At 59.2% G+C, this 24,374-nt stretch overlaps 2 protein-coding genes across 4 annotated transcripts in view; one reads left to right on the top strand and one right to left on the bottom strand.

The window, feature by feature from the left end:
• FAM83G (family with sequence similarity 83 member G) overlaps window positions 1-8,582 on the top strand; it is a 29,626-nt gene extending 21,044 nt beyond the window's left edge. The window contains exons 3-5 of the mRNA XM_067715232.1: window positions 682-806; window positions 1,467-2,709; window positions 8,045-8,582. Of these exons, the coding sequence (XP_067571333.1) occupies window positions 682-806; window positions 1,467-2,709; window positions 8,045-8,437 (1,761 nt within the window). The 3' untranslated portion in view covers window positions 8,438-8,582. The remainder of the gene's footprint in view (window positions 1-681; window positions 807-1,466; window positions 2,710-8,044) is intronic.
• SLC5A10 (solute carrier family 5 member 10) overlaps window positions 1-20,546 on the bottom strand; it is a 56,254-nt gene extending 35,708 nt beyond the window's left edge. The window contains exons 1-9 of one of the 3 annotated variants that reach the window (XM_067715234.1): window positions 19,065-20,546; window positions 18,049-18,120; window positions 17,683-17,787; window positions 17,293-17,352; window positions 16,486-16,590; window positions 10,581-10,686; window positions 10,204-10,284; window positions 8,576-8,781; window positions 3,169-3,304 (exon numbers count right to left, since the gene is read on the bottom strand). In XM_067715234.1, the coding sequence (XP_067571335.1) occupies window positions 3,169-3,304; window positions 8,576-8,781; window positions 10,204-10,284; window positions 10,581-10,686; window positions 16,486-16,590; window positions 17,293-17,352; window positions 17,683-17,787; window positions 18,049-18,120; window positions 19,065-19,178 (985 nt within the window). In that variant the 5' untranslated portion in view covers window positions 19,179-20,546. Of the gene's footprint in view, window positions 1-3,168; window positions 3,305-8,575; window positions 8,782-10,203; window positions 10,285-10,580; window positions 10,687-13,500; window positions 13,622-16,023; window positions 16,176-16,485; window positions 16,591-17,292; window positions 17,353-17,682; window positions 17,788-18,048; window positions 18,121-19,064 lie in introns of those variants that run through there. The other 2 variants (XM_067715235.1, XM_067715236.1) reach the window with 2 other exon arrangements.
• Window positions 20,547-24,374: the final 3,828 nt, after the last annotated feature.

The raw sequence follows: 24,374 nt of genomic DNA, 5'->3' as shown, positions 1-24,374 counted from the left end.
GCGTATGACGCCTGGGAGACCCCCCCCACCCCGGCTCTCGGCTCCCCTGCCGTGGTTTCTCAGGGCCTTTCTAGCCTGCTCCTGAGCCGACGGCGCCAGCACAGGGAGGAGGGATGTGGCCATTCCCTGAGCTGCCCCTGGGTCCCAGGCAGGGGTCTGGCCCACGGGGAAGTAGGGGAGTTTGCCGGCATCCCTGCCCACAGTGCGCAGGGCTTAGGGGGACAGAGAGACAGCGGTGCGGGGGAGACCGGGGGCGAGGCCCGGCTGGTCACCCGTCCTGGCAAGGCCACTGATCTGCCCAAGTGCAAGACCTAGATTCCCTCAGGGCAGCCCCTCCCCTTCCCGAGCTGCACAGCCCCCCAGCCATCAGGGGGACCTTCCTGAAATGTGTCTGCATCCCCCTCCTGCTCGGGACCCTGCAGCAGCATTCTCCAGGCTGGCCCGCACACGGGGCCTGTCCGGCTGGGCTGCCCTGTGGACCCCTTCAGGCCACACCGAGACCATCCTGCAGCCCTTCATCTCCAGCCCCTGCCCTCCTCCCACCCCTACCCACATCGGCGCGTCCCCACATGCACCGCCCCTTTCCCCAGGCCCGTCGGCGATCCCCCGAATCCCTCCCTGAGCCCGGGCAGGGTGGTCAGTGCTGGGTCGTGTAACTCTGCCCCCTGTCTCCCAACACAGAATCTCAGGGTGCGGAGCAGCGGAGGGACCGAATTCTTCACGCGGTCGGCCACCAAGTTCAAGGGTGCCCTGGCCCAGAAGTTCATGTTCGTGGATGGAGACCGGGCCATCTGCGGCTCCTACAGGTGACTCTGGCTTTCTGGGGGCCAGGGGAGGGGCGGCTCCAGTTCCCAGCTGGTTTCTGCCCTTAATCCTGCCTTGTGACACCCCGGTTATTCCAGTTCACTGGTCCCCAGACTGCTGAGGTGTGAGTGGGGCTGGGCATGCCTGCACGCTGCCCACCCGTCTCGGAAGCAGGCAGAGCGACGCTTTTAGCCGTGAGACTGTTGTTCCTGCCTCGAGGTGTCAGCAGCCAGAGGTGGGCTGTGGGCCAGGCCGGCTGCGTCCTCCCAGGCCCACAGGGCGGTCACTTGGAGAGCTGCTCTCAGGGAGGGGCCAGGATGAGGACGGTGCGGTCTAGCTCTGCCAGCCCTGCCACGCAGGGGGCAGCAAGGCAGGGGCCATCCACGGCCACACGGGGTGGGCACAAGTCACTGTCCAGGCTGCACACCCACAAGGAGCTTGCCACACAGGCGCTGCCTGAGGTCCCACACCGGGCCTGACGCTGGGGCTCGGGCCCCGTCGGGCCCCGTCCTCTGCCCCTGCTCGCTTCTCTTTAATCCCTTCTGTGGCCACGGTCTGATGGACGCTGGCCTGTGCGTGCATGGGGGTGGGGGGCTGGGGGCTGCTCCCTCTTCCCGGGCCCTGGGCCCTGCGCCTGACCAGGCTGCCGCCCTTTGTTGCAGCTTCACGTGGTCGGCTGCAAGGACGGACAGGAACGTGATCTCCGTGCTGTCGGGCCAGGTGGTGGAGATATTCGACCGGCAGTTCCAGGAGCTGTACCTCACATCACACGGCGTCAGCCTCAAGGACATCCCCATGGAGAAGGAGCCCGAGCCCGAGCCCGTCGTGCTGCACTCTGTGGTCCCGCAGGTGCCCTCGGGCACCATGGCCAAGAAGCTTGTCAACCCCAAGTACGCGCTGGTCAAGGCCAAGAGTGCTGACGAGATCGCCAAGTTGTCCTCCGAGCAGCGGGAGGCCTCCAGGACCCTGGGGGTGCGGGGCACGGCCCTAGCCGAGCTGCCGGGAGACCACCCCGAGCCGCCCCTGCCCATCCACCCGGGGCTGCTCAACCTGGAACGGGCCAACATGTTTGAATACCTGCCCACGTGGGTGGAGCCGGACCCGGAACCCGGCAGCGACATCCTAGGCTACATCAACATCATCGACCCCAACATCTGGAACCCCCAGCCCAGCCAGATGAACCGCATCAAGATCCAGGACACATCCCAGGCCAGGACCCAGCTGTGGAGGCAGAGCCAGGACTCCAGCCCCGCCCCCCAGCCCAGATCCCCCCAGGACGCGGTCCCAGCCGAGAACAGCCGCCCCCAGGGGGACACCGAGCCACGGCCTCCTGTGGCCAAGCCCCGCACAGTCCCGGTGGCAGACCTGCTTGCCCAGGAGGGCGGCGGTGTTGGCTGGGCCCTGGCAACCCCAGAGGGGCAGGCAGCCCACAACCGGACGGACCACGGGCTCCCCAGGACGGCAGGCCCAGGCCATGCCCCGCTTCAGTACCAGCTGTCTATGACCCAGGATGACCCCGACGGCGGGGGGCCGGTGGTCCCCAATGGGCTGGAGGGAGAGGAGGAGGAAGACGACGACGACTACGTGACCCTCAGTGACCAGGACAGCCTCTCAGGCAGCTCTGGCCGTGGCCCTGGCCCCGAGCGGCCCTCGGTGGTCTCCTCATCTGTGTCAGATGAGTGTTCTGAGGTGATGGAGCGCTCGGCCGCCCTCCGGAGCTGCCACTCAGAGCAGGTGGCCAACGGGTCAGCCCAGCCCCCCCGCCAACATCTGAGCACTCCCCACATGACCCGTGGGACCTTTGGTGGACCCCTGGGTGGCTCCTCGTGGGCCCAGGGTCAGGAGAGAGAAGAGGCAGGCGCTCTGAGGATGCAGGCCCCACACCTGGCAGACAAGGAGGCACAGGTGGGTCGGGGCCCCTGCGCACCGGGGTCCTGGGAGCCCCTCCCCCACGCGTGAGCACCCAAAGGTGCCGTCTGCTGGGCAGCCGCCTCCCCAGGTCATTACCCAGCATCCCATAAAGGCAACCTGAGCCAGCTACCAGGATCCGAAAGGAAACACACAACACACCCAGAGGTTTCAGGGGTGTGGTGTTATGTGGGTGGTCTGCTCCCTAGTTTGTGGATGAGGAGATGGCGGCGGCACAGAGATGTTCCTTCACACCCTGAGATCACACAGCAGTAGGTAGTCTTTGCCCGGACCTTATGTCAAGCCATCTCCGTGTCGATCCCTTTGACTGTGGCCCTGGGGACCACTCCCCTCCCCGCTCCCCCAGGCCGGGAAACACCTTGCCTCTGTCCTTGACCTCTCCTCCTGGTGACCTCTGCACCCTGCAGCCAGCCCAGCCCCCAGGGCCCGTCCTACCTGGGAACAGCACACGGCTGATCATGCCCGGCATGATGATCAGGCCCATGGGCAGCATCTTGAGGTAGCTGGCCAGGATGGAGCCCCCCTTGGCGTGGTTCAGGTCCCTGGCGGACAGTGAGCGCTGCACGATGACCTGGGGGCAGGGGGAGGCAGTGAGCCCCAGCCTCCTCGGGATTTCTCGCCCGTGGGCCTCAGGGAGTGTGTGAGTTAGGTGCTGTCCCACTAGCCCGAGACCGGCCTGAGACAACCGCGCCCACCCTAACACCCAACAGCATCCCTGCCAGTTGTCTGAGCACCTGGGGCCAAGGTTCTCTCCGGGGACTCAGTCTCCCTAGCTGTCGAGGAGGGAAGGTGTTGGTCCTGAGCAGCCCGTCACCCTGGCAGTTGTCAGGGCGGGAGAAGACCCTGGGTGGGTAGGTTATCAGGGACACCCCCCCACCTCCTGCACCCTCACGAGAGGCTGGCAGGCTCATGCACGTGCCAAGAGCAGACGCTGGTTCCAACTGTGTCGTGTCCCTGGCAGAGGTCTGGGGCTTTAGGACCTGGGTTTGGGGAAGCTTGCGTTTCAGTAATGGAAGGAGCTAGAAGCTGCAGCATGAGGGCAACACTTCATGTAGCCTCAGGCAGCTCCTGCCTGGGCCTCTGCTTCCAGATCTGCAGAATGGGAGGGGGGTAGTTGGAACTGATGGCATCTGAGATCCCTCCCAGTTCTGACACCAAAAAAAGAATGTGGGACTTTAAACAGCTTTACTGAGACGTGATTCACACACAGTTCAGCCACATAAAGTGTACACCTCCATGGTTTTTAGTATGTTCACAGAGTTGTGCAGTCTATAACTTTGAAATACAAGTATTTTTCCTTCGGTGTTCTGCAGTTTAAATCACCTCCTGCAATCCAGAAGTAGGAATTCTTTGTGATTTTAAGTTATTTTCCAAACACGCAGGTTTGACAGGTAGCTCCTAGCATCTCCCTCTAGACACAGCTCTTGGTGAAGCATTAATTACAGGGTGCCAGGGCAGGGCAAGCTCTAAAACAGATTTTTCTCTGGTAGATCAGGCAGGGATGGGGTCATTTTCAAAGCTCTCAGGGTGCAGCCCACTGAATCCACTAGAATATTCCTTGGTGTCCATTGGGAGACTCCACCCTCCCCGGCTCATCCTCCAGCACCTTTTCATCAATGGGAGAAAATAACCTGGGTTTACATCAAAGCAAAGGGGCTCCAGGGCATTCTGGGAAATAGTGGCTTGTAGCCTGTTCTCCATCAGAGGACCCCAGATGCTTTCTCTATGTGGTCTTTTCCATCTTTTCCCAAGGTCTTACCTGGCTGAAGATAGTCAGTACTTAATAGTCGTGGACCTAGTGGGCCATGCTCGATCTAATGTCTGACGCCTAGGGAACAGTTAACATCCAACGGAACAAATGCAGACTCATCATGTCAGGCGTAGGAGTGGAAACAGCCTTTGTTTTAGGAGGAACCTGTTTCCACCACTGTACTCGAACTCCCTCCACTTTCACAAAAGTGGTTTTTGTAAAGGCCCAAAATTGCGTGTGTCCATCTCAGAGGCCCCTTAGTGCTCATTTGTGTTTAGGGTCCTTAAGAGAAACTGTCGTGTGTTTCTTCAGAGGCCCATCTAAGTGTCTCAGAGAAAATGAGATGAAAATCGTACTCCTGTAATGGAGCTCTGGATCAGAGGTGATTATCCCTCAAGATTTAGGCTTCTGAGCAGTTTGTCATATTCACCTCAAGGTCCAGAAGCGAAGGCATGCCCTTGGAGGTGTGCTCACTCGCACTTACTGTGGAGCGCAGTCCCACAGAGGCTGAATAGCACTTGGATGTTGGCTGGACCGCGTCTAAAAATAGAACTCTGGGACTTCCCTGGCAGTCCAGTGGTTAGGACTCTGTGCTTTCCCTGCCGAGGGCGTGGGTTCAATCCCTGGTCGGGGAACTAAGATCCCACAAGCCCCGTGATGCAGCCCAGGGGAAAAAAAAAAAAAAAAAGAACTCTGACCTGCCCGGGAAGCCACCCCGTTACGTACAATAAACAGCTCTCAGAGCCACGCAGGAAGGCCGACGGTTATCTCCAGTAACCGCTGAGGAGGCTGCACGATGACTGCTCTAACAGTTAGCCCCAGGTGGCCAGGACCTAATCAGTAACTGGCAGCATCTCTAACTTTTGTCCCCTGCTCGCTTCCTACCCGCACCAATCACAGGGTCGCCCCACCTCCCGTGTCCCCGGGCCGCGGCCTCCCATCAGGGCCTCCCATCAGGACCTCTGCAGAACTCTCTGGCTCATCTGCCTGCCTTTCAGCCTCTGCCAAATGTGAGGGACGGAAGCTGCCTCCCGTTTGCTGTAGCTCAAAATAAACTGCCTTTGCTTTTCTTAATTAAAAAAAAAAAAAAAAAAATGACAGGGTGCCCGGGCTGGCGGCGTGGGGTCTGCAGGGCAAGCTGATTCCAGTCCTGCCTCTCCGCCAGCTCCTGTGACGTGCCGTAAGTCCTTTCCTCGCTTGGGGCCTCAGTCTCCCCGTCTAGACAGCTTCTCTGTAGACCCTTCCCCTGTGATGTCCTGTGATTACAAGAGCCCAGGGCCGCGCTCCCCGCGGGAGAGAAGAGTTTCCCTAAATCCCTGCGTGTCTTCCCTTATTTTGCTCCGTGCCCTTGGCGGCCAGCCCCGGGAGGTGGGCGGGACAGCCGTGGTCGCCCCATTCTACAGCTGGAGAAGCTGAGGCTCGGTGCCCCAGCAGGCAAGGCCGGGGCCTCCCCGGCAGCACCCTCCCAGTGCCTCTCTGCACAGGCCCTGCCGGAGGCCAGCTCCCTCTCCCGGCCCGGCCACTGGACCTCCGCGAACCGCTCTGTCCTCGCCTGCAAGATGCGACATGACCCCCGACCTGCAGGGTTGCTGCAAATCCTGGATGAGGCCGCGTGTGGACGGCCAAGCCCGTGCCCGGGTGGCCGGCTGTGAGTCACCAAGTTTAGGCGTTCATCAGGGCCACCTCAGGGTCAGCCACGGCCCTGTGCCGCCCAGGAGCATTTGGACCCCTTGGCTGTGAGATGGGGACAAGAGAGCCCACGGGAACACGGGGAGAAACGAGGCAACGGGGCCCATGCACTTGACACTGCACCTGACCTGCGCGGGAGCCTGAAAAGTGGTGGCCGCCACGAGGACTGACCCAGCTGCTGCCTGAAAGACAGCCCGTCTGAAACTGCAGCAGCGGCAGGTGACGCGAGGAGCGCCGGCACCACGGGAGCGGGCAGGCCCCAAGGCCCCTCGGGTCTGTGCGCCTCCTGGGGGTGCTGACTGAGCGGCTGAGGTCGGGGAGGGGTGTGGCAGCTCTCTGCCCACCGGGCCTCTGCCTCCTGTTTATTGGGTTTGCTGGGCTCTGATGTCGCCTATGCACTGTGGCTGAGCTGGGAGACACTGAGAAGCCTAAAGAAAACGAAAAGCGCCCGTGGCCCTGGCACACAGAGCTGCCGCTTGCCGCTGGCCACACCGTGGGTGTCCCGGGGGCTGAGGAGAGTCCTGCCAAGCCCCCAGGGCCCAGGAGGTCGGTACCACGCAGGCGGGGGTTCTGGTCCAAGGCCCAGCAGTCGCCCAGGCAGACCCAGCCTGAGCAGGACGATGCGGGGGGGGGAAGGCACTCTGGACCACCTTGGGGTCAGCTGCCTCCTTGTGTGACCTTCTTATCCAGGAGGCAAGTCCAGTCCAGCCCTGACCTCCAGGCCACTCACCTGGCCTTCATGGGAGAATCTCCTGAATGCTGCCCCACCCAGAGACGCCAATGCCATGCCAGGCCATGCTGAGTGGGGAGGGAGTGAGAGGTGCCCTGGGGCAGAGGGGCCCCGGCTGGCCCACAGGGCAGTCTAGACACTTCCCCGCATGCCCTCCACCGCCGGCCTTTCAACCAGCCCCTCGCTCACCCAGGCCGGCGGCCCCCAGGCCCCCCAGGGGTGCTAGGCAGACACCCGTGGTGGGCGCAGCCTACAAGGGACTCTCCGGCACCATGTCACAGATGGGAAAACTGAGGCCCAGCCTCCCAGGGTTCCTGGACCCTCCCAACATAGATTGCCTCCCGCCGTCACAGCCCAGGCAGGGTCTCCCAGCGAGCACACAAAACACCTGTGCTCGGGAGCTGCAGAGCGCTCCTCGCCGGGCAGGCACTCCACCCTGGGCCTCAGCGTTCTGGCCTGTGGATGGGGCCGCCAGGCCTGCCTCGCAGGGAAGCTGCCCCCCTTCACCCCACAGTGACTGGCTGGGTCGACTCTTGGGCTGGCTGCCTCGCTCCTGGGTGGGGCCCTCGAGGCCACGGGTCCAGAGGCGAGGACGGTCATCAGGCCCGTGCCCGCTGAGGCTCTGGTGCTGACGAGGCCCCTTCCCGCCCAAGTGCCACCTGGAGCTACCCGTGGCCCTCGAGGCAGGCAGGGCGGGGGCATCGTCTGCTTCTGCCCAGAGAGGGAGCAGGGCCGCCTGGTGCCACCTGGTACGTGCCCAACTTGGGAAGGCCTAGAGTCAGACTCCGGAGGAAGACCTAGCCGCCACACTCACCACACACGCGGGCGCAGGGGGAGGCACTGTCTCTGGCATCCCCGTCCGTCCCTCTTACGGAGAATGTGGAGGAGGGGGGCGGGGCATGGGGAAGAGTAGGCGCTGGCCTTAGTGCGACCTCGCAGGCGGACCGTTCCCCTGGGACACGTGGGGAAACCGAGGCACGGAGGACTGGAAGATACTTGTCTAGGACCACCCGTTGGTGAGTGGCAAGGCCAGGAAGCAAACCCAGGTGTGCCGGCTGCAGCCTGCCTGGCAAGGGCCCCTCAGGAAGGGGCAGAGCTGCCCCAGCCCCTGGGTCTCACTCACTCTGCTCTCTCTCTCCCAGGGCCAGCGGTTCCACCACTACCGAGTCCCTAGGGATAAAGATGCCTTCCCGCAGCCGTCGAGGACCCTGGGACCCCCGCAGTACCGCCCCGCCGCCAATGGCGCCCAGAGCTCTGGCAGGAAAGCAGGCCCGGCTGTGGCAGCTCCCCAGCACTGGCAGGCCAAGGGTGGCCCGGAGCCCTGTGAGCTGCCGGGTCCTGGGACCCCAAGACTGGCCCGAAACGCCAGCCCCCAGGCCGACGTCAGGGCCGCCGAGGAGCATTCCAGCCCCTTCGGAATCCCGTACTCCAAACTGTCCCAGTTGAAGCACCTGAAGGCCAGGATGGGTGGCCAGTGGGCTTCATCCGACTCTAAACGGCAGGCCCAGGCCCCCCGGGACTGCAAGGACCCCTAACACCTCGTGCCCGGGCCTGAAGCCACGCCATCCACGGCTTCCACCCCAGCCCGGGCTCACCGCGCAGGTGTTCCCTGGCCGCCCTGACCTCCAGAGCCACCCTGGAAGAAAGGAAGGGAGGGAGGGCGGTGACCTCACCTGGTCGGTGCACCAGTACCAGGTGGCCATGACGGTCAGGCCGAAGGTCATCCCGGTCCACGGGAGGTCCCCCGTGGAGGGGTCTCGGAACATGTGCATGGCGTCTGCCCGCGGCACGTGGCAGGTGGTGTTGGAGATGATCCTGGATGGGACGGCCCGGGCGTAGGCTGGCGCCAGCTGATCATACCCGCCGATCTGCTCGAAAGCTGGAGGGGGTGGGCGGGACAGGCACGGTTGGTGGCTGGCGGCCGTGACTCCCAGCCCCACTGCCCTCAGCTCACGAGTAACTTCTTGCATCAAACTCAACTTTTCCCACTTCACCTTTTCCAGGGTCTGGAAAGGTATGGACGTAGAGGGTTTTAAAAAAGGTGAATTCAAAGGACTATTTTATTTGTATTTAAAATGATAATATTAAATGAGCATTCCACACGAGGGCACCCCAGTGTCCCGCCGGCCTCTGGACGCCCACCAGCCTCAGGTGAGGAGCTCTCTGCCAGGCTGTCGACCCAAGGAAGCAAACGTGTCTTTTCTTGGCATTCGAGGACCTTCCTGAGGAATCTGAAGGGCTAACGTCCTGACCCAGGGGCTTCCAAAGGACATGACTTCGGCAGAGCTGAGTATGGCTGGGGGATGTGGCACTGAGAAGGGACACAGAGTCCCCAGAGGGGCAGGGGCACCACCAAGGCTACACCGCCAGGCGGCCGGCGCGAGCCAACCACGTTCACCCCCTCACTGCTCCTGTCTGCCTCGGGGTCTGGGCCCACCTGTGGCTTTTGCTTTGTCTGTGGTCACTCCCCCGCCCCCATCCAGACCAGGCCTGGCTGCTTGGGTGCCTCTCCCGCAGTGGGCTCCGGGTACACAGGCCCCTGGTCTGTGAGGAGGCTGGGCAGCCACAGGCCCCACTCCCCCGCCTTCCCCAGCAGGCGGCCCGCTGCCCGGACTCTGGGCTCCCGGCACCAGTGCCACCTGTAGCCCAGGCCAGGCCAGGGGGAGTGCTCAGAGCGAACGGACGAACACCAGACACGGGTTGGAAACTGCCCAGCCACAGGGTCCTAGAGTCTGAGTCTGGAAGAGACCGTTTGCTCTCCGTGGGATCCTCCTGGCTCTGCTTGCATACTTCCCAGGATGGGGATCTCACTACCTCTGGGGCAGCCCCCACCCCGAGCTTCCTCCCTGTTCCCAGACCAGGAGATCCAAACCCCCCTTCTCTCCACCTTGCCTTTGTCCTGCTGCCTTCTTGAGATCTTGGACATGCTTTGAAGCAATGGGGGCAGATGTCCAGGCAGGTCTGTGGTCTCCCAAGTGTGTCTGCACGCCCACCCGCAGCCCTGCTCCCACTGAGCCCCGAGCCCGCGTGGGTGCGGACAGCCCTGCCTCCTGAGTCAGGTCCACAGCCAGATGCCAGCCGGCCCGGAGCGGGTGACAGAAGTGCCGCTGGGCAGCAGGGGTGGGAGGGGAGCAGGCCTCCGTCACCCAGGGGAGGCCGGTGGGGGGCTGACTGCCTCGTGGCTTGACCTTGGCTTGACCTCATGAGGCCACCCACCCCCATTGCGGACACCGGGGCCCTGACAGGGCGGCACCCAGACCCCAAAGGGCTCGCTGCTGTGACAGTCCCCATGGCCTCTCACCTTTGACCGTCAGGATCACGGCTCCCACCACCATGATGAGCGTTTGCAGGGCGTCTGTGTAGATCACAGCGGCCAGGCCCCCTGTAGGTGGAGACGAGAGAGCTGGAGGGGCCCTGGCCTCGACGGGGGAGGGACAGGGAGGTGAGCAGAGCTCCGGGAGGGACAGCTGTTCCACATCGACGTCCCCTGCCCTTGCACGGGTGGGTGAGCTGTGGACGCAGCAGCCAGGCCAGCGGAGCCAGCTGCAGAAGCCCAGGTGCCTGACACGAACTGGCCCGGTCCCAGGCTGTGGGAGGGGGTGGCCCCCTGCCCCCCACCAACCGCTCGGGTTCCCAGGCATGTCCACAGGCCACACCTGCCACCCGCAGGCGCCGTACCTGCGATGGTGTACAGGGCCGTGACGGCGAGCATGAGGATGGTGGACAGGTAGAAGTTCCAGCCCAGGCAGATGTGCACGAAGAGGGCCCCCGCGTACAGGTCAATCTGGGGACGGGAAAGGGGTGTGTGCAGGGGCCCGAGGTAACCGCAGGACCTGGAGCGCCACACACCCGACGTAGAGGAAGAAGGGGAGACCCCCCCCGCCACCTTCCAGGGACTGTTCTGAAGGGGAGGAAGTCCTGGCTGTGGACAAGCAGTGTGCAGGGGACGTTGCTGATGTTAATAAAGTCCTGAGTGGCCTCTGCCCACCAGGGAGCGGTGTTGCTGTTCAGTCTGGCCCCTGCCTGGGGATGGAAAAGGGAGTCCGGGAGGGCTTCCTGGAGGTGGGGGGTCCAAGAAGACGAGTGAGCCTCCATCTCCAGACCCACGTCTGTCTGGGTCCCTGGGTCCCTGTTCTCTGCTCCCTGTTAAGCAGGGCACCCCAAGAAGAAACCAGATGTGTGCCAGGGGTGGGCTGGGGGAACAGAGGGGCCGTCTCGCTTATTGACCCACCATGGGGTTGACACTGAAGCCAGGACCACGGCTCAGGCCGAGGCTGCTTCCTAGGGCTGAACTGGACACAGTCCTGCCATCCCAGGCCCTGGGGCAGCACAGAGGCAAGAGTTGAAGCCCTGGGGCGAGTCTTCTAGCCTCAGCGCTGGAATGGGCCTTACGGACCACAACTGCCCGCCCCTCCCCACTGCGCAGTGGGTGCCCAGGGAAGGAGGGAGGACCCGATCCTGCGGGACCTAGGGCTGGGCCAGGGTCCCTCCCCGCCGCAAGTTTCCGAAACTGCCATTCTGGGCTTGCTTAATGGCAGGGAGATAACCCAAAATACAGCCTTTGGGGCCAAGAGGCTCCTCAGAGAGCTGGGCAAGCCCGCGGGTTAGCTGAGCTTGCCGAGTGGGGGACAGTCTGCCCGAGGCCTGGGGCACTGGCCGAGCTAGGAGCTGACCAGCCCCGCTCGGAGTCAGGCTTGTGGAACCCCTGCTTCCCCCAGGCTCCTCCCCTCCCCTCACCTGCCAGCGTGGGCACTCAGACAAGGTGTTCTCGGGAGTCGGCGGCCCCTCACTCTGGCCCCCCCAGCCCCCGGCTGCGAGTGTGTGTGTCCACCTCCAGCCCAAGCTAAGAAGCCCAGAGCTGCTGGATATCAGAGCAGGAAGGACTCTCCAAGCCCCCTGCCCCGTCAGACCAGGGACAAACGGAGGCCCATGGAGGGCAAGCGACCTCCCCAAGGCGAGGCTCTGGCAGGTATCAGAGATGGAGGGGACCGGCGACGGAGCAGGGGGGCTCTAGAAAGTAGCAGCCCCTCCTCCCACCTGGCAGGTATCAGAGATGGAGGGGACCGGCGACGGAGCAGGGGGGCTCTAGAAAGTAGCAGCCCCTCCTCCCACCTAGCTGTCCTCCAGCCACTGCTCTAGACCACTCCCTGGACCCCATCTGCCTCAGAGGACAGCCCTGGCCTGTGCGCCCAGCCTCCAGGCTCTGGCCACGCATCCCTTTAAGCCCAGGTAAGTCTGGTCACGCCGACATTCCACGCCAGGCACTTTGCTGCCTCCAGGCCTTGGCCCGCCCAAGTCCCTCTGCCTTGGGACCTCCCATCTCTGCATCTCATCGCTCAGGACTCAGCCCGCCCCGACGCCCTGCTCCCCGACTGCTCTACTGCTCAGGGACTTCCTTCCAGGGCAGCAGATCTGAAGAGTGATGCGTGGGCAGCGGGAACAGCACAGGCACAGGTGTGGAGGTGGGACTTTAGCCGCCGACCCCCTGGGGACGCTACGCAGCTGCCGCTGGAGGCCAGCAAATGTGCGGTTGCCTGCTGGCTCTAAAGGAGACCCCGCGAGGAGCCTCAGACGGCCCCCGGCCGGCTCTGACCTCTCCTTCTGCCGACGGAGCTCCCTCTCCTGGGGCCCCAGCTGAGCTGCAGCCTGCTAGAAGCTAACAGCCCCGCTCGGACCTGGGTCTGCGTCCCTGGCGAGCACGTCGCCTTACCTCCTGAGCCTCTGGGTAAAGTGTGGGTGCAGATGTGGAGAAACACAGGCACTTGTGCTCGGCCCCCTCTGGCCCTGCTGGCCTCTGCAGGCCCTGCGCAGGGCAGGCCGCGGAGGCGCAGGCGGGACCCCTGAGGGAGCCGCTCCACTCCATAGAGCAGGGCACGGGCGCAGAGGCACGAAGCAACTGGCCCAAAGCTGCACGGTTGTGAGCAGGGCTGCGGGCTTTAGGGCTGACCCTCGGGGCCCCTGAGAGGGTTGACCCCCCGTTCCTGCACCATCCCACGGGCTTGCAGGGGCCATGAGCCCCGGACATGGGAGGGAGCTGGGCTGAGCTGACCTGCAGGCTAGGGCTGCTCCGCTGGCTCGTCACAGCTTCTCAGCACCCCGAGTGCCCCACAGGCACGTGCCCCCTGGCTGGGCCCTGTCCTGGCCACCTTCCTGCATGAGACCCTACTGCCCCCTCCCTTTGTGGATAGCAGAGAAGCTGGGCAGGTCCCTGCACTGACACTTACCACGAGTTTACCCCAAATCAGCCTGTGTCCCCAACCCCCAACCTCGCCCATCTCCACAGAGGCCATCACTGTCCCTTCAGTGTTCTGGACACGTCTCACCTTTGCCACACTCCCTGCACCCAACCCACCGGCCATGGCTGTTGATTCCCAAAGTACTCCTGCCCGCCTCCACTTTCCCCACCCTGGGCCCCATCCCTTTGGAATCCCCTCGCTGGTCCCTCCTGCACTCGGCTTGTTCAGAGGGAGCGCCGAGGTCTCTGCATCTCCACTCGCGCAGAATGAAACCCACCTCCCGGCCCAGAGGCCCTGCACGCACCCTCTCCCCAGCCCCATCGGCTTCCCTCAGCAGCTGGACCACTGTCTGCAAAGCAAACCTGTCGCTTGCTCCTTCTCTTCCGTCCAGATTTCAGCCCTGCATTTGCTGCACTGATCACCCTTGTACCACTCAGTGTGGATGCACTGCTCTGCTGACTTATCTGCCTGGAAGGAAAAGTCCTTGAGAACGAGAAATGGGTTCATCATGGGTGCCCACCCAGGGCCTGGCACACAGTAGGTGCTCAATAAACAGGCACGTTTGCATAGACCAGGGGCTGGTACACTATAGCCCACAGGCTTGATCCCATCAGGCGCACTGGTGTGTCTTTCAAACGCCAACAGCAAATTTCAGTGGTGTGTAAGTGGCATGCAAAACTGAGCATACTTTCTATCTGGCCCCTCACGGAAAACCCAGCCGAGCCTGACATAGATGATTCCATTCAGTCCCATGAGGTGTGCCGGGCACCTAGTACCACTGGGGATACACCAATGAACAGAGAAAAAATGGGGGAGGCAGACTGTGGCCATTCTAATGAAATCATTCAGCGTAAGAAGGTAGCACGTGTGTGAAAGACAGGGGGCGCAGGTCTGCACCTGCGGGGCAGCCGAGGGCCTCGCTGAGAGGGTGAGCTGTGAAAGACCTGAGAGGCAGGGGCGTGAGCCACATGGATATCCAGGAGAGGAGGTTCCAGCCAGAGGACACAGCAGGTGCAAAGGCCCTGTGGCAGGGTCATGCCTCGGGTGTGCTCAGTGTAGCTGGAGTGATGTCTGCGTCGGGAGAAGCAGGAGAGGTGAGGGTCTTGCTGGCCACGGTTGGCCTTTACCCTGAGTGGCCTGGGGTGTCAGGCCGGGTTTCTCTATTTCCCAGAGCACACGGTGATGGAGCTCGGTTCCCCCCAAGCCCGTGTGAGGCCCCCTGCCACCCATGGCTTGCTCTCTCTGCACACCACTGTCCCCACATGGGGGCTGGCGGCAGGCGGGCCCTGTGGTCTCTGGACAGGCTGCAGCTGGTGAGGGTCCTGGGCGTTCTTGGGGCTCCACCCAGTGAGGTCAGGGCCTCTGGGGGCCGCCTGGGCACACACACTGCAAACAGCTTCAGCCCCAAACATTAGCTGGGGGGCCCCAGTCCCTCCCAGACCCAGCCCGGCAATCCACATTCCTCCTGCTTCCCTGTCCGCTTCATCCAGGCAGCCCCAGCCTTGAGGCTCCCCATTTTATAGGTGGGCAAACTGAGTCATCCCATCACAAAGTGGAGTCTGAAGTACCACGCCTGGCTCCTTCAGCGCCACACGGCAGCGCTCGGGCCCACTGGGCTCTACCGGTTGTCCCTGCCTGATTCAGCAAGTGGTGGCCACTCCCTAGGCCTCAATCGTCTTGTCTGTAAACAGGGCTGCACACGAGGTGGCCTCGAAGGATCCCCCACTTTGCCCCCCAACCCCGACATTCTGGACGTCCTGCCCAAGCTATGAGTGTGACGTGTGAGTTCTGCCTCAGAGCCACCAGTAGGACGAACAGGGGGGTGGGCGGAGACGAAACCCCTTCGACCAGGGGTTGGCCTCACCAGACTGCCCCCCGCCCCCCGCCTCTCGCCCCTGTCCCCTCCAGTCCATCCTCTGGGGGTGCCGGTGGCACTAACACAGACCTGACCGTGTCACCTCTGCTCAAAGCCTCCAGGGCCCCTGGGGCACTCCTCACTCATCTCCGACGGAGCCCCCTGGGCCAGGGCGGGAACTGCCACCCAAGAGCCAGCTGCGGCCCTCAGGTCTGCCTCAGCTGCCACCGCTCCCGGTCACCTCCCTCCCAGCTCCTCCTCTGCTCCCGAGGCGCCTGACCCCTGCAGTCTGGGCCTCCGGACGGGACCACCCCAGACGCGCCCTACGCCGTGCACCTCTCTCCTTGGCGTTTGCACCCCCCATGCCGTGCGTACCCCCTTCTCCACTAGACCCCAACCAACGCAACCCCAGCAGGCACCGCCAACCCCTCTTCTGGGTCCGCACTGTCCCCCCCGCCCACCGTGACACACCTGCGTCCCCCTGTACTGAGGCCCTGCTGCCAGGGAGGCGGCCGGCACGGGGTGGGGGGGGCGGGAGGGGAGGAGCCCGCGTGGGAACTGGGCCTGGAGAGCAGCGGCGCCGTCCTGGTCGGTAGAGGGAAGCCCCAGGGGAGAACTCTTAGGATCTGTCCAGGGAAGAAGGCGGCGCCTGCTCTCTAAACACCCCGAAACCCACCCAGAAGGAGACGTGCAGACGTGCAGCTCCGGTGAAGGCCCGGCCGGCCGAGGCTCCCGGGGGCCGCAGGGGCCGCGGAGGAGGAAGCCCCGGCCACGCCCTCAGAAGCGCCAGGCCTCACGCGGGAGGAAGCAGGCTCGGGGCTGCGCGGGCTCGCTCGGCCAGAAGCAGGCCGCCCAGGCCCGGCCGACCACCTCTGAGCCCTCGCAGGGGCCGGAGCTGGAGCGGCTGGACGGCCTCAGGGGACCGGCAGGCACCGAGGACTCGGGAGGGAGAACCCGAGGCCTGGTTCTGCCGCGGAGTTCTCGCGCGCCGGGGACCAGCTCCCCGCCCTCCCGGCCTCCGTCTCCCTACCTGTGAAACGCAGGGTGTGGACACGACGCGCCCCACGCTGGCCCTCCAGCGGGGCCAGGCCAGGCCCCCAAGGGAAAGGGGGCGCCGCAGGGTCAGCCTAGCGGAGGACTGACAACCAAACGGCATCACGGGCCAGAGACCTCGGGCTCTGGGCGCCCCCTAGTGGGCGGTCCCGGCTCACCCGGTGCCGGCCCTTAACCGTAACCCCTGACACCCCGCATCCAGAACCTGGGCAAAGCAGGAGTCACGGGGCCTGCGTTCTGACCCCAAATTCGCCGGCTGCTGAGCCCAGCCCCAGGGTGCTGGGCCAGCTGTGTGACCCTAGGCAAGTCAGTGTGCCTCTCTAGGCCTCAGTTTCCCCAGCTGTTAGACAAGGCAGAGACAGATCAAGGGATGTCAGGTCCCTTCGAGGACCCCAGAGCAGGGGTGTTCCAGCCAGAAGCTGGGGGTGGGGCAGCTCACCGATATCTTGGTGAAGACAGACAGCAGCAGCGACAGGACAGACAGGTACATGCGTATCCGTTGGCCTCCATAACGCTTCTGGATGTATTCAGGCATGGTGACAATCTGGCGGGGGCACGGGGGCAGGGGTTAAGCGTGCTGCGAGACCACAGCCCATGTTCAGGACCGGGAGCTTCTCACACTCCCAACGCCAGGCCTGGAATTCCAGGCTAAGCGCTCTGATCACATCCTGAGGGGCTCAGGCCTGGGTGTGGCAGGCTGAGACAGGAGGAATGGATTCGGGGGACTGTGCCTGGGGGCACAGGGATGAGTTTGGAGGCTGTGGTGACAAATCCAGTGAGCTTCGGCTGGTTGGGGAAGCCGGCTGTGCCCGACTGAGACAACCAGGAAAGGGGATCCCCTGGACTTAGTGACAGCCCAGCTGGGGCTGAAGGAGTGGTGGAGTCAAGGACAGTGTCCCCTGGGTGTGCCACCCAGGTGTGCAGCCCAGGTGTCTCACCCAGGTGTGTAGCCCAGTGCACAGCCCAGGTGTGCAGCCTGTGTGCTCGGGTAGATGCATCATCCCCCAGATGCAACACGCAGGTACAGCAGAAACCAACAGACGAGGCCCATGGGCTGAGGTCCGAGGGGACCTGTCTTCGTGGGCTGATGGGAATGTTAGTTGGACTAACAACAAACCCAGAACTGAGAGTTGTGGGTTCACTCACCTTGTGAGTGAAGCCAGGGGTCCTGCCCATCACCACCACCCACTCCAACCAAGGCCCGGACGCAGGCGGGGCTGTCCTGAGGCCCCAGGAGCAGACTCACCTCCGAAGAGATGTAGATGGGCACGAACACCCACGCCAGGGCCAGCAGCACGTACGTGGCCTGAGGGGGACAGAGGCAGAGTAAGGACAGCAGACACCAGGGGTCTGGAGGCCTGAGTTGCCAGGAGAACCTGGGGCAGCCCTGCCCCCGCAGCCCTATAAACAGACGGCCAGGCAAAGGCTCACGGCTTCCCGCGGCTCTTCAGCATTCTGAAGACCCAGCTTCCCCAGGAGCGCCGCCTGCCTGGACGCTGGCCACGCCGGTTGCTGGGAGCTGCCCCTCTGGCCACAGAGGGGTAGGCTCTGATGCAGCCCCATCCAGCATCTCTCAAGGTTGCTGTGCTTCCTCCCACGGCCCCACACAGCCTGGGCCCGCCTTCCAGGAGCTCACATGCCACTCGAAGCCTGCCACCGCCAGGCCTCCAGCTGCACCCGAACCTGCCAGTCCGATGAAGAGGCCCGAGCCCTCGCTGCTGGCAAAGAGGGAGGCTCCCATCTGGAGGAGAGAGAGGAAAAGGATCTAGCAAGAGGCCCACCCCGACTCCGAGCCCCACCCTTGCCACGTTTTCCAGCACCCCAGCTTGGGGACCCCCTGTCAGTCTCAGCCTGCCCCATCACTGCCTGCTTGGGCTGGCCTGGGGGGTGACGTTGGGTGAGGAGGACACACAGTGACCGCAGGGATGCAGATGAGGGCTGACCTAGAGATCAGATGCGGCCCCACTGGAAGGAGGGGCGGGAGGAGACAGGGTGTACTCACCGGCCCCCACGTCATGTCCCGGCCCGCCAGGAAGTAGCCGCTCACTGTGTTCCTGCTGGCCCGGCACGAGGACTGCAAGGACAGAAGTGGAAACTGGAGCCCTCGCGTGGCTCGTGCCGCTGCTGCGGAAACAGTCCGCTGGCTCCCCAAAGACTTAGACACACAGATTATCCCGGGACCCAGCAAATCCACTCCCAGGATACAGAGAACTGGAAACAGGTGCTCGAGCAAAACCTGTACTCGAATGTTCACAGCGGTGTTATTCACAACGCCAAAGGGTGGAAACAGCCCCAGTGCTCATCAGCTGATGGCGTTAGGAGTAGACAGGAGGAGGCTCTCCCCTCCGTGCAGGGTCCTGGGGTTCACTGCGCAAGTCCCTGTCCCCTGAAGCCCCGGGGTTCACCTGTAAACGGGGCTGGCCTTTGGCCCGGGGCTGTGGGAGAGTTAGGGTGATGTGCACAGTGCCTGCATAGAAGGGGCCCCGCTGCTGCCTGTGATGACCAAAATCGCTTCTCTCCTATCAAAGGCGGGAGAAACTGGCTTATGAACTAGGCTAGGCTGGTGGACACGGAGTTGTCAAAACAGAGACCCCCAGGTCCTGCGCGCCCCTCCCCGCCTCTGGATTCTGGCCCAGCTGGTTTGGTGCAGCCGAGAACCCCTGTGATTCTATCGTTCAGGGCGATGTTCGTCCAGTGAGTCCATCTGACATCGGAGGCGAGGCCAGGAAGACGGCGTGCTGTGCCCGGGCCCCCAGCGTGTCAGCCGCATAGAAGGCCCCAAGCCTTGCACTCGGCCTGCCCTTAGAGAGACTTCCTATTCCTCACTTTAGAGACTGAGAAGCTGCTGCCAGAGAGGGAAAGGGGCTCGGTCAAGGCTCCGACAAATCTCCCCCGGGGCTGGGAGGAGGACCCCGCGGGCACCAGGCCTCCAGGGAGAGGATGCAACGCCTAGGGACGTGCCGGCCGGTTCCCGCACCCCACTGCCCACCCCAGCTGGTACCACCACCGTCCTCTCACCCATATGCCCACGGCCACGTTCAGGGCAAAATACACGGTTATGATGGTGATGTCGACCACGCTCAGCTGCGGCCCGGGGGCGTGGGGGCCGCTGGTAGAGTTGTCCGCAGCCATCCTGCAGCAGGGCCAGCTCGAGCAGGAGGGACTGAGGCCAGGCCAGGGCAGAAAGGGCTTCCCGGCAGGAAATAAATTGATGATTAAACCGAGCCGACGGTGCCACCTCCTGCCCACAGTGTGGCTGCGTGCAGGGAAGCTGCTTCAAAGTGCAGCTACATCTCCTCCACCCCCAGTGGGGATCGAGGGAGTGGGGAGCGCTCGGGGGAGGCTCGGGAAAAGTAAAGGGAGCCTAGTGGATCCAGAGGCAACCAGAATCGTCCCAGAAAGGGGTCGTTACTGAATGGGTGGCTGAACCTGTATGTAATTCGGATAAGAAGCGCGGAGGGTTGGGGACAGATGCCCCACTTCTGGGGACACTACCATGATGGCAGCCACATCCTTCTGCACCCAGCAGGCCGTGAGTGGACCGAGAGGGTCCTGGGATAGAGACTTGCGTCACATGGTTCACTTCCAGCCACGGCAGTCCTGGTCCTAGAACACCCTTCACTGGACAATAAAGGCCTGTCACCAAATTTCCTGCTCCCTTTTCTAGACCAGTGATCAGGCCAAACCGTCCCATCCTGACCATCCCCTTGGGTCCCCAGGGTCTCCCAGGACCACAGATACTGGGTCCTAGTATCCAGCAAGCGTCTGCCAGGGGCCGAGAGCCACCCTGCTTAGCTCTTCTGCACACTGTCCCCTTTTGCGCTCAGAGTAGGTGGTACGGGTCACAGTCAAGGGACGAAGGCAGGAGGCTGGCCACCTGTCCCTGCACGACCACTTGAGGGCCAGAGCTGGGCTTCAGCTCCACATCTGACCCCAGATGCTCCCTGTTGGTGGCAATGATGTCTCTGGTTCCACTGGGTCCTTCCTGCTCAGATTGCTCACTAATTAAATCAGTGTGTACAGCCGGGTGGGTCTCCGTGTGTGACATTTGGAGTTTAACCAGGACACGCAACCCCTCCAGAAGTGTTAATGAGTGAACGGCTGCCACTGGGAACACACTGGCCTGCAAAACCAACTGTGCCTGTTACTCGGTAACCGAGGCAGAGGGTTTAAAGATTAATCCCCTCACATGCGGGACTAGACGGGGAAGAAAAAGTAAGTCACTGCTTACCGTAAAGTCAGGCAGTCTCAGACCGCCCCTCCCCAACTACCCTCACCTTCAACAAACTAGCCTCTCAGGTGGTTTTACTTCCCAAGCCATTGCTAGAAATGTATCGTGAATCAAAAGATCACTTTGGGGCTTCCCTGGTGGCACAATGGTTGAGAGTCCGCCTGCCGATGCAGGGGACACGGGTTTGTGCCCCGGTCTGGGAGGATCCCACATGCCGCGGAGCGGCTGGGCCCGTGAGCCATGGCCGCTGAGCCTGTGCTCCACAACGGGAGAGGCCACAACAGTGAGAGGCCTGCGTACCGCTAAAAAAAAAAAAAAAAAAGAAAAAAAAAGAAAAAGATCACTTTGTACTTGTCAGAGGGCACAACGGGATAACGTCCAGATTTATGAAACTGGTCTCCTAAAGATGCAGTAGCTGAAAGAACAGCATTTGGTCCCCGCTCCGCAGCCTGGGTCTCGGAAGGAAATAAACCACTTAGAGACAACACTGCCACCCACTCCACCTTCTGATCAAAAGGCCTGGGTAAAGGAGGCCAAGAAGAGCTGATGGATGGGGACAGCGAGAGGGCGGCAGTGGAGGAAATGAAGGAAGCCTTTATGTCCTGTTTACAAACACCACTTCTGACACCAAATGTGTGTGGGTTTTCTCCACTCCGACCAATTCTCCATCCCTCTGGACACCAACTGGGTGTCCTGTGACTCAACTCAATTCTGACATTATCTGCGAGTTAGCGCAGACCCCACAGGCTAAGGGCTCAGTCCGGCAAAACTGCTCCCACTTCAGATGCCAGGTGTAAGTCCTGGGCCTCCCGTACTTCTGCTGAGCGTCTGTAAATTGGGAGCTCCCATACCCCTTCTTCAGGTTTGATAATTTGCTAGGATGGCTCACAGAACTCAGGGAAACACTCGATTACTTATGATTATTATAAAGGATATTTCTACAGGATTCAGATGAAGAGGTCCATTGAGTGGAGTCCAGAAGAGTCCTAGCACCAGTGTGTTCACCAACCTGGGACAGTGTGTTCCCTTCATCATGTGGGGTTTTTATGGAGGTGTTATCACCTAGGCATGATGGATTAGATCACTGACACTAATAATTAGCTCAAGACTGAAAGTTTCAATCCTCTCATCATGCCTTGGTCTTTCTGGTGTCCAGCCCCATCCTGAAGCTCTCTAGGGGCCACTGGACTGTATACTTTAAAATAGTTTAAGTGGTGAATTTTATGTTATGTGCATTTTACCTTGAGGATAAAATAAATAGGCTTCTGGAATTTAAAAGGCTTTAGAGGTCTTGGCCTCCTGCAGAGATGTACTGAACCAAGGTAGGACCCTGCACCTATTAAGGTTTTCTTCAAATAAACAGCAATACAAGAACAGTAGGGGACTCTAATGCCTCACTCTAACAATGCATAGATCATCCAGACAGAGAAGCATAAGGATACGGTGATTTGAACAACACTACAAACCAATAGACCTAACAGACATATGCAGAACATTCTATCTAATGACAGCAGAATACATATTCTCAAGTGCATATGGAACATTTTCTAGAATAGACTATATGTTGGGCCACAAAAGAGGTCATAGCAAATTCAAGAAGAATGAAATCATACCAAGTATCTTCTCTGACCACAGAGGTGTGAAACTAGAAACCAATAACAAGAAGAAAACTGGAAAATTCACAAATACATGGAAATTAAGCAACACCCTCCTGAACAACCAATGGATCAAAGAAGAAATTATAGGGGAAATAAAAAAGTTTCTTGAGATGGATAAAAATAGAAACACAACATACCAAAATCTATAGGTTGCAGCAAAAGCAGTTCCAAGAGGGAATTATATAGCAATAAATGCCTCAATTAAGAAGCAAGAAAGATCCCCCCCAAATAACCTAACACTATGACTCAAGGAACTAGGAGAAAAACAAATGGAGCCCAAAGTTAGCAGAAGGAAGGGAATAACAAAGACTAGAGTAGAAATAAATGAAATAGAGAACAGGAAAACAATAAAAAAGATTAACCAAACTAAGAGCTGGTTCTTTAAAAAAATTTAAAAATTGACGAAACTTTAGTTAGATTAACCCAGGAAAAAAGAGAGGACACATATCAACAAAATTTTAAATGAAAAAGGAGACATTACAACCGATACAACAGGAATACAAAGGATGACAAGAGGCTACTATGAACAACTATATGCCAACCAACTGAACAACCTACAATAAATGGAAAAATTCTTAGAAACATACGAACTACCAAGATTGAATCAGGAAGAGATAGAAAGTCTGAACAGACCAATTACTGGTAATGAGATTGAGTCAGTAATCATAAATTTCCAAATGAAGAAAAGCCCAGGACCAGATGGCTTCACTGGTGAATTCTGCCAAACATTAGAGAATTAATGCCAATCCTTCTCAAAATCTTCCCAAAAACATCAAAGAGGAGCTTGAACACTCTCAAGATCATATGACAAGGCTAGCATTACCCTGATGCCAAAGCCAGAAAAGGACACTACAAGTAAAGAACCAATATCCCTGATGAATTTAGATGCAAAAGCTCTCAATAAAATACTAGCAAACCAAACTCAGCAGCACATTAAAAGGATCATTCACCATGATTAGGTGAGATTTATACTGGGATGCAAGGATAGTTCAACATATGGAAATCAATGTCATAAATCACATTAATAGACAGAATGAAAAAAAATCATATGATCCCTCAATAGAGGCAGAATAAGCATTTGACAAAATTCAATATCCATTCATGATAAAAACTCTTAACAAATTAGGTATAGAAGGAAGTTCCTCAACATAATAAAGGCCATGTATGAAAAGCCCACAGCTAACATCATACTCAGTGGTGAAAGGCTGAAAACTTTTCCTCCAAGATCAGGAACGAGACTAGAGTGTTCCCTCTCCCCACTCCTATCCAACACAGCACTGGAAGTCCTTGCCAGGGCAGTCAGACAAGAAACAGAAACAACAGGCCTCAGAATTGGAAAGGAAGAAGTAAAACTGTCTCTATCTGAAGATGACATTATATGTATAAAAAATCCTGAAGACTCCACCAAAACAAAACAAAACAAAAACAAACAAAAAAAACCTGTTAAATCTAGTCAACAAATTCAGTAAAGTTGCAGAATACAAAATTAACATGCAAAAGTCAGTAGCATTACTAGACACTAACAACAAATTACCTGAAAAGGAAATAAGGAAAATGATCCCATTTACAATAGCTTCAAAACCAATAAAATACTTGGGGATAAACTTAACCAAGGAGATGAAAGATCTCTACTCTAAAAACAGTAAGACACTGATGAAATTGAAGAAGATGCAAATAAATGGAAAGGTATCTTGTGTTCACAGATTGGAAGAATTAATATTGTTAAAATGTCAATACTGCTAAAAGCCATCTACAGAGTCAATGCAATTCCTATCAAGATTCCAATAGTGTTTTTTAGAGAAGTAGAAAAAAACAATCCTAAAATTTACATGGAAACACAAAAGACCCCAAATAGCCAAATCCTGAGAAAGAAGAACAAAGCCGGAGGTATCACACGTCCTGATTTTAAGCTATATTATAAAACTGTAGTAATCAAAACAGTCTGGTTCTGGCATAAAAACAGACAAATAGACCCATGGAACAGAACTGAGAGCCCAGAAACAAACCCAAGCATGTACAGTCAACTAATATTTGACAAGGGATCTGAGAATACTCAATGAGAAAAGACAGTCTCTCTAATAAATGGTGCTGGGAGAATTGGAAATTCACATGTAAAAGAATGAAACTAGACCCCTATCTTACACCACTTACAAAAATTAACTTGAAATGAATTAAAGACTTAAATGTAAGACCTGAAACTATGAAAAACTCCTAGAAGTAAAATAGTAAAAAAAGCTCCTTGACATGGGTCTTGGCAATGATCTTTTGGATATGACACCTAAAGCACAAGCAATAAAATAAAAAAACAAGTGGAACTATATCAAACTAAAAGATTTCTGCATATCAAAGGAAAAAATCAACAAACTGAAAAGACAACCTACAGAATGAGAAAATATTTGCAAACCTGTATCTGATAAGGGGTTAATATCCAAAAAATAA

This window comes from Pseudorca crassidens, chromosome 19 (assembly GCF_039906515.1).
Source record: "Pseudorca crassidens isolate mPseCra1 chromosome 19, mPseCra1.hap1, whole genome shotgun sequence".
In the NCBI taxonomy this organism is placed as follows: Eukaryota; Metazoa; Chordata; class Mammalia; order Artiodactyla; family Delphinidae; genus Pseudorca; species Pseudorca crassidens.
This window is presented reverse-complemented; position numbering and strand designations above follow the sequence as displayed.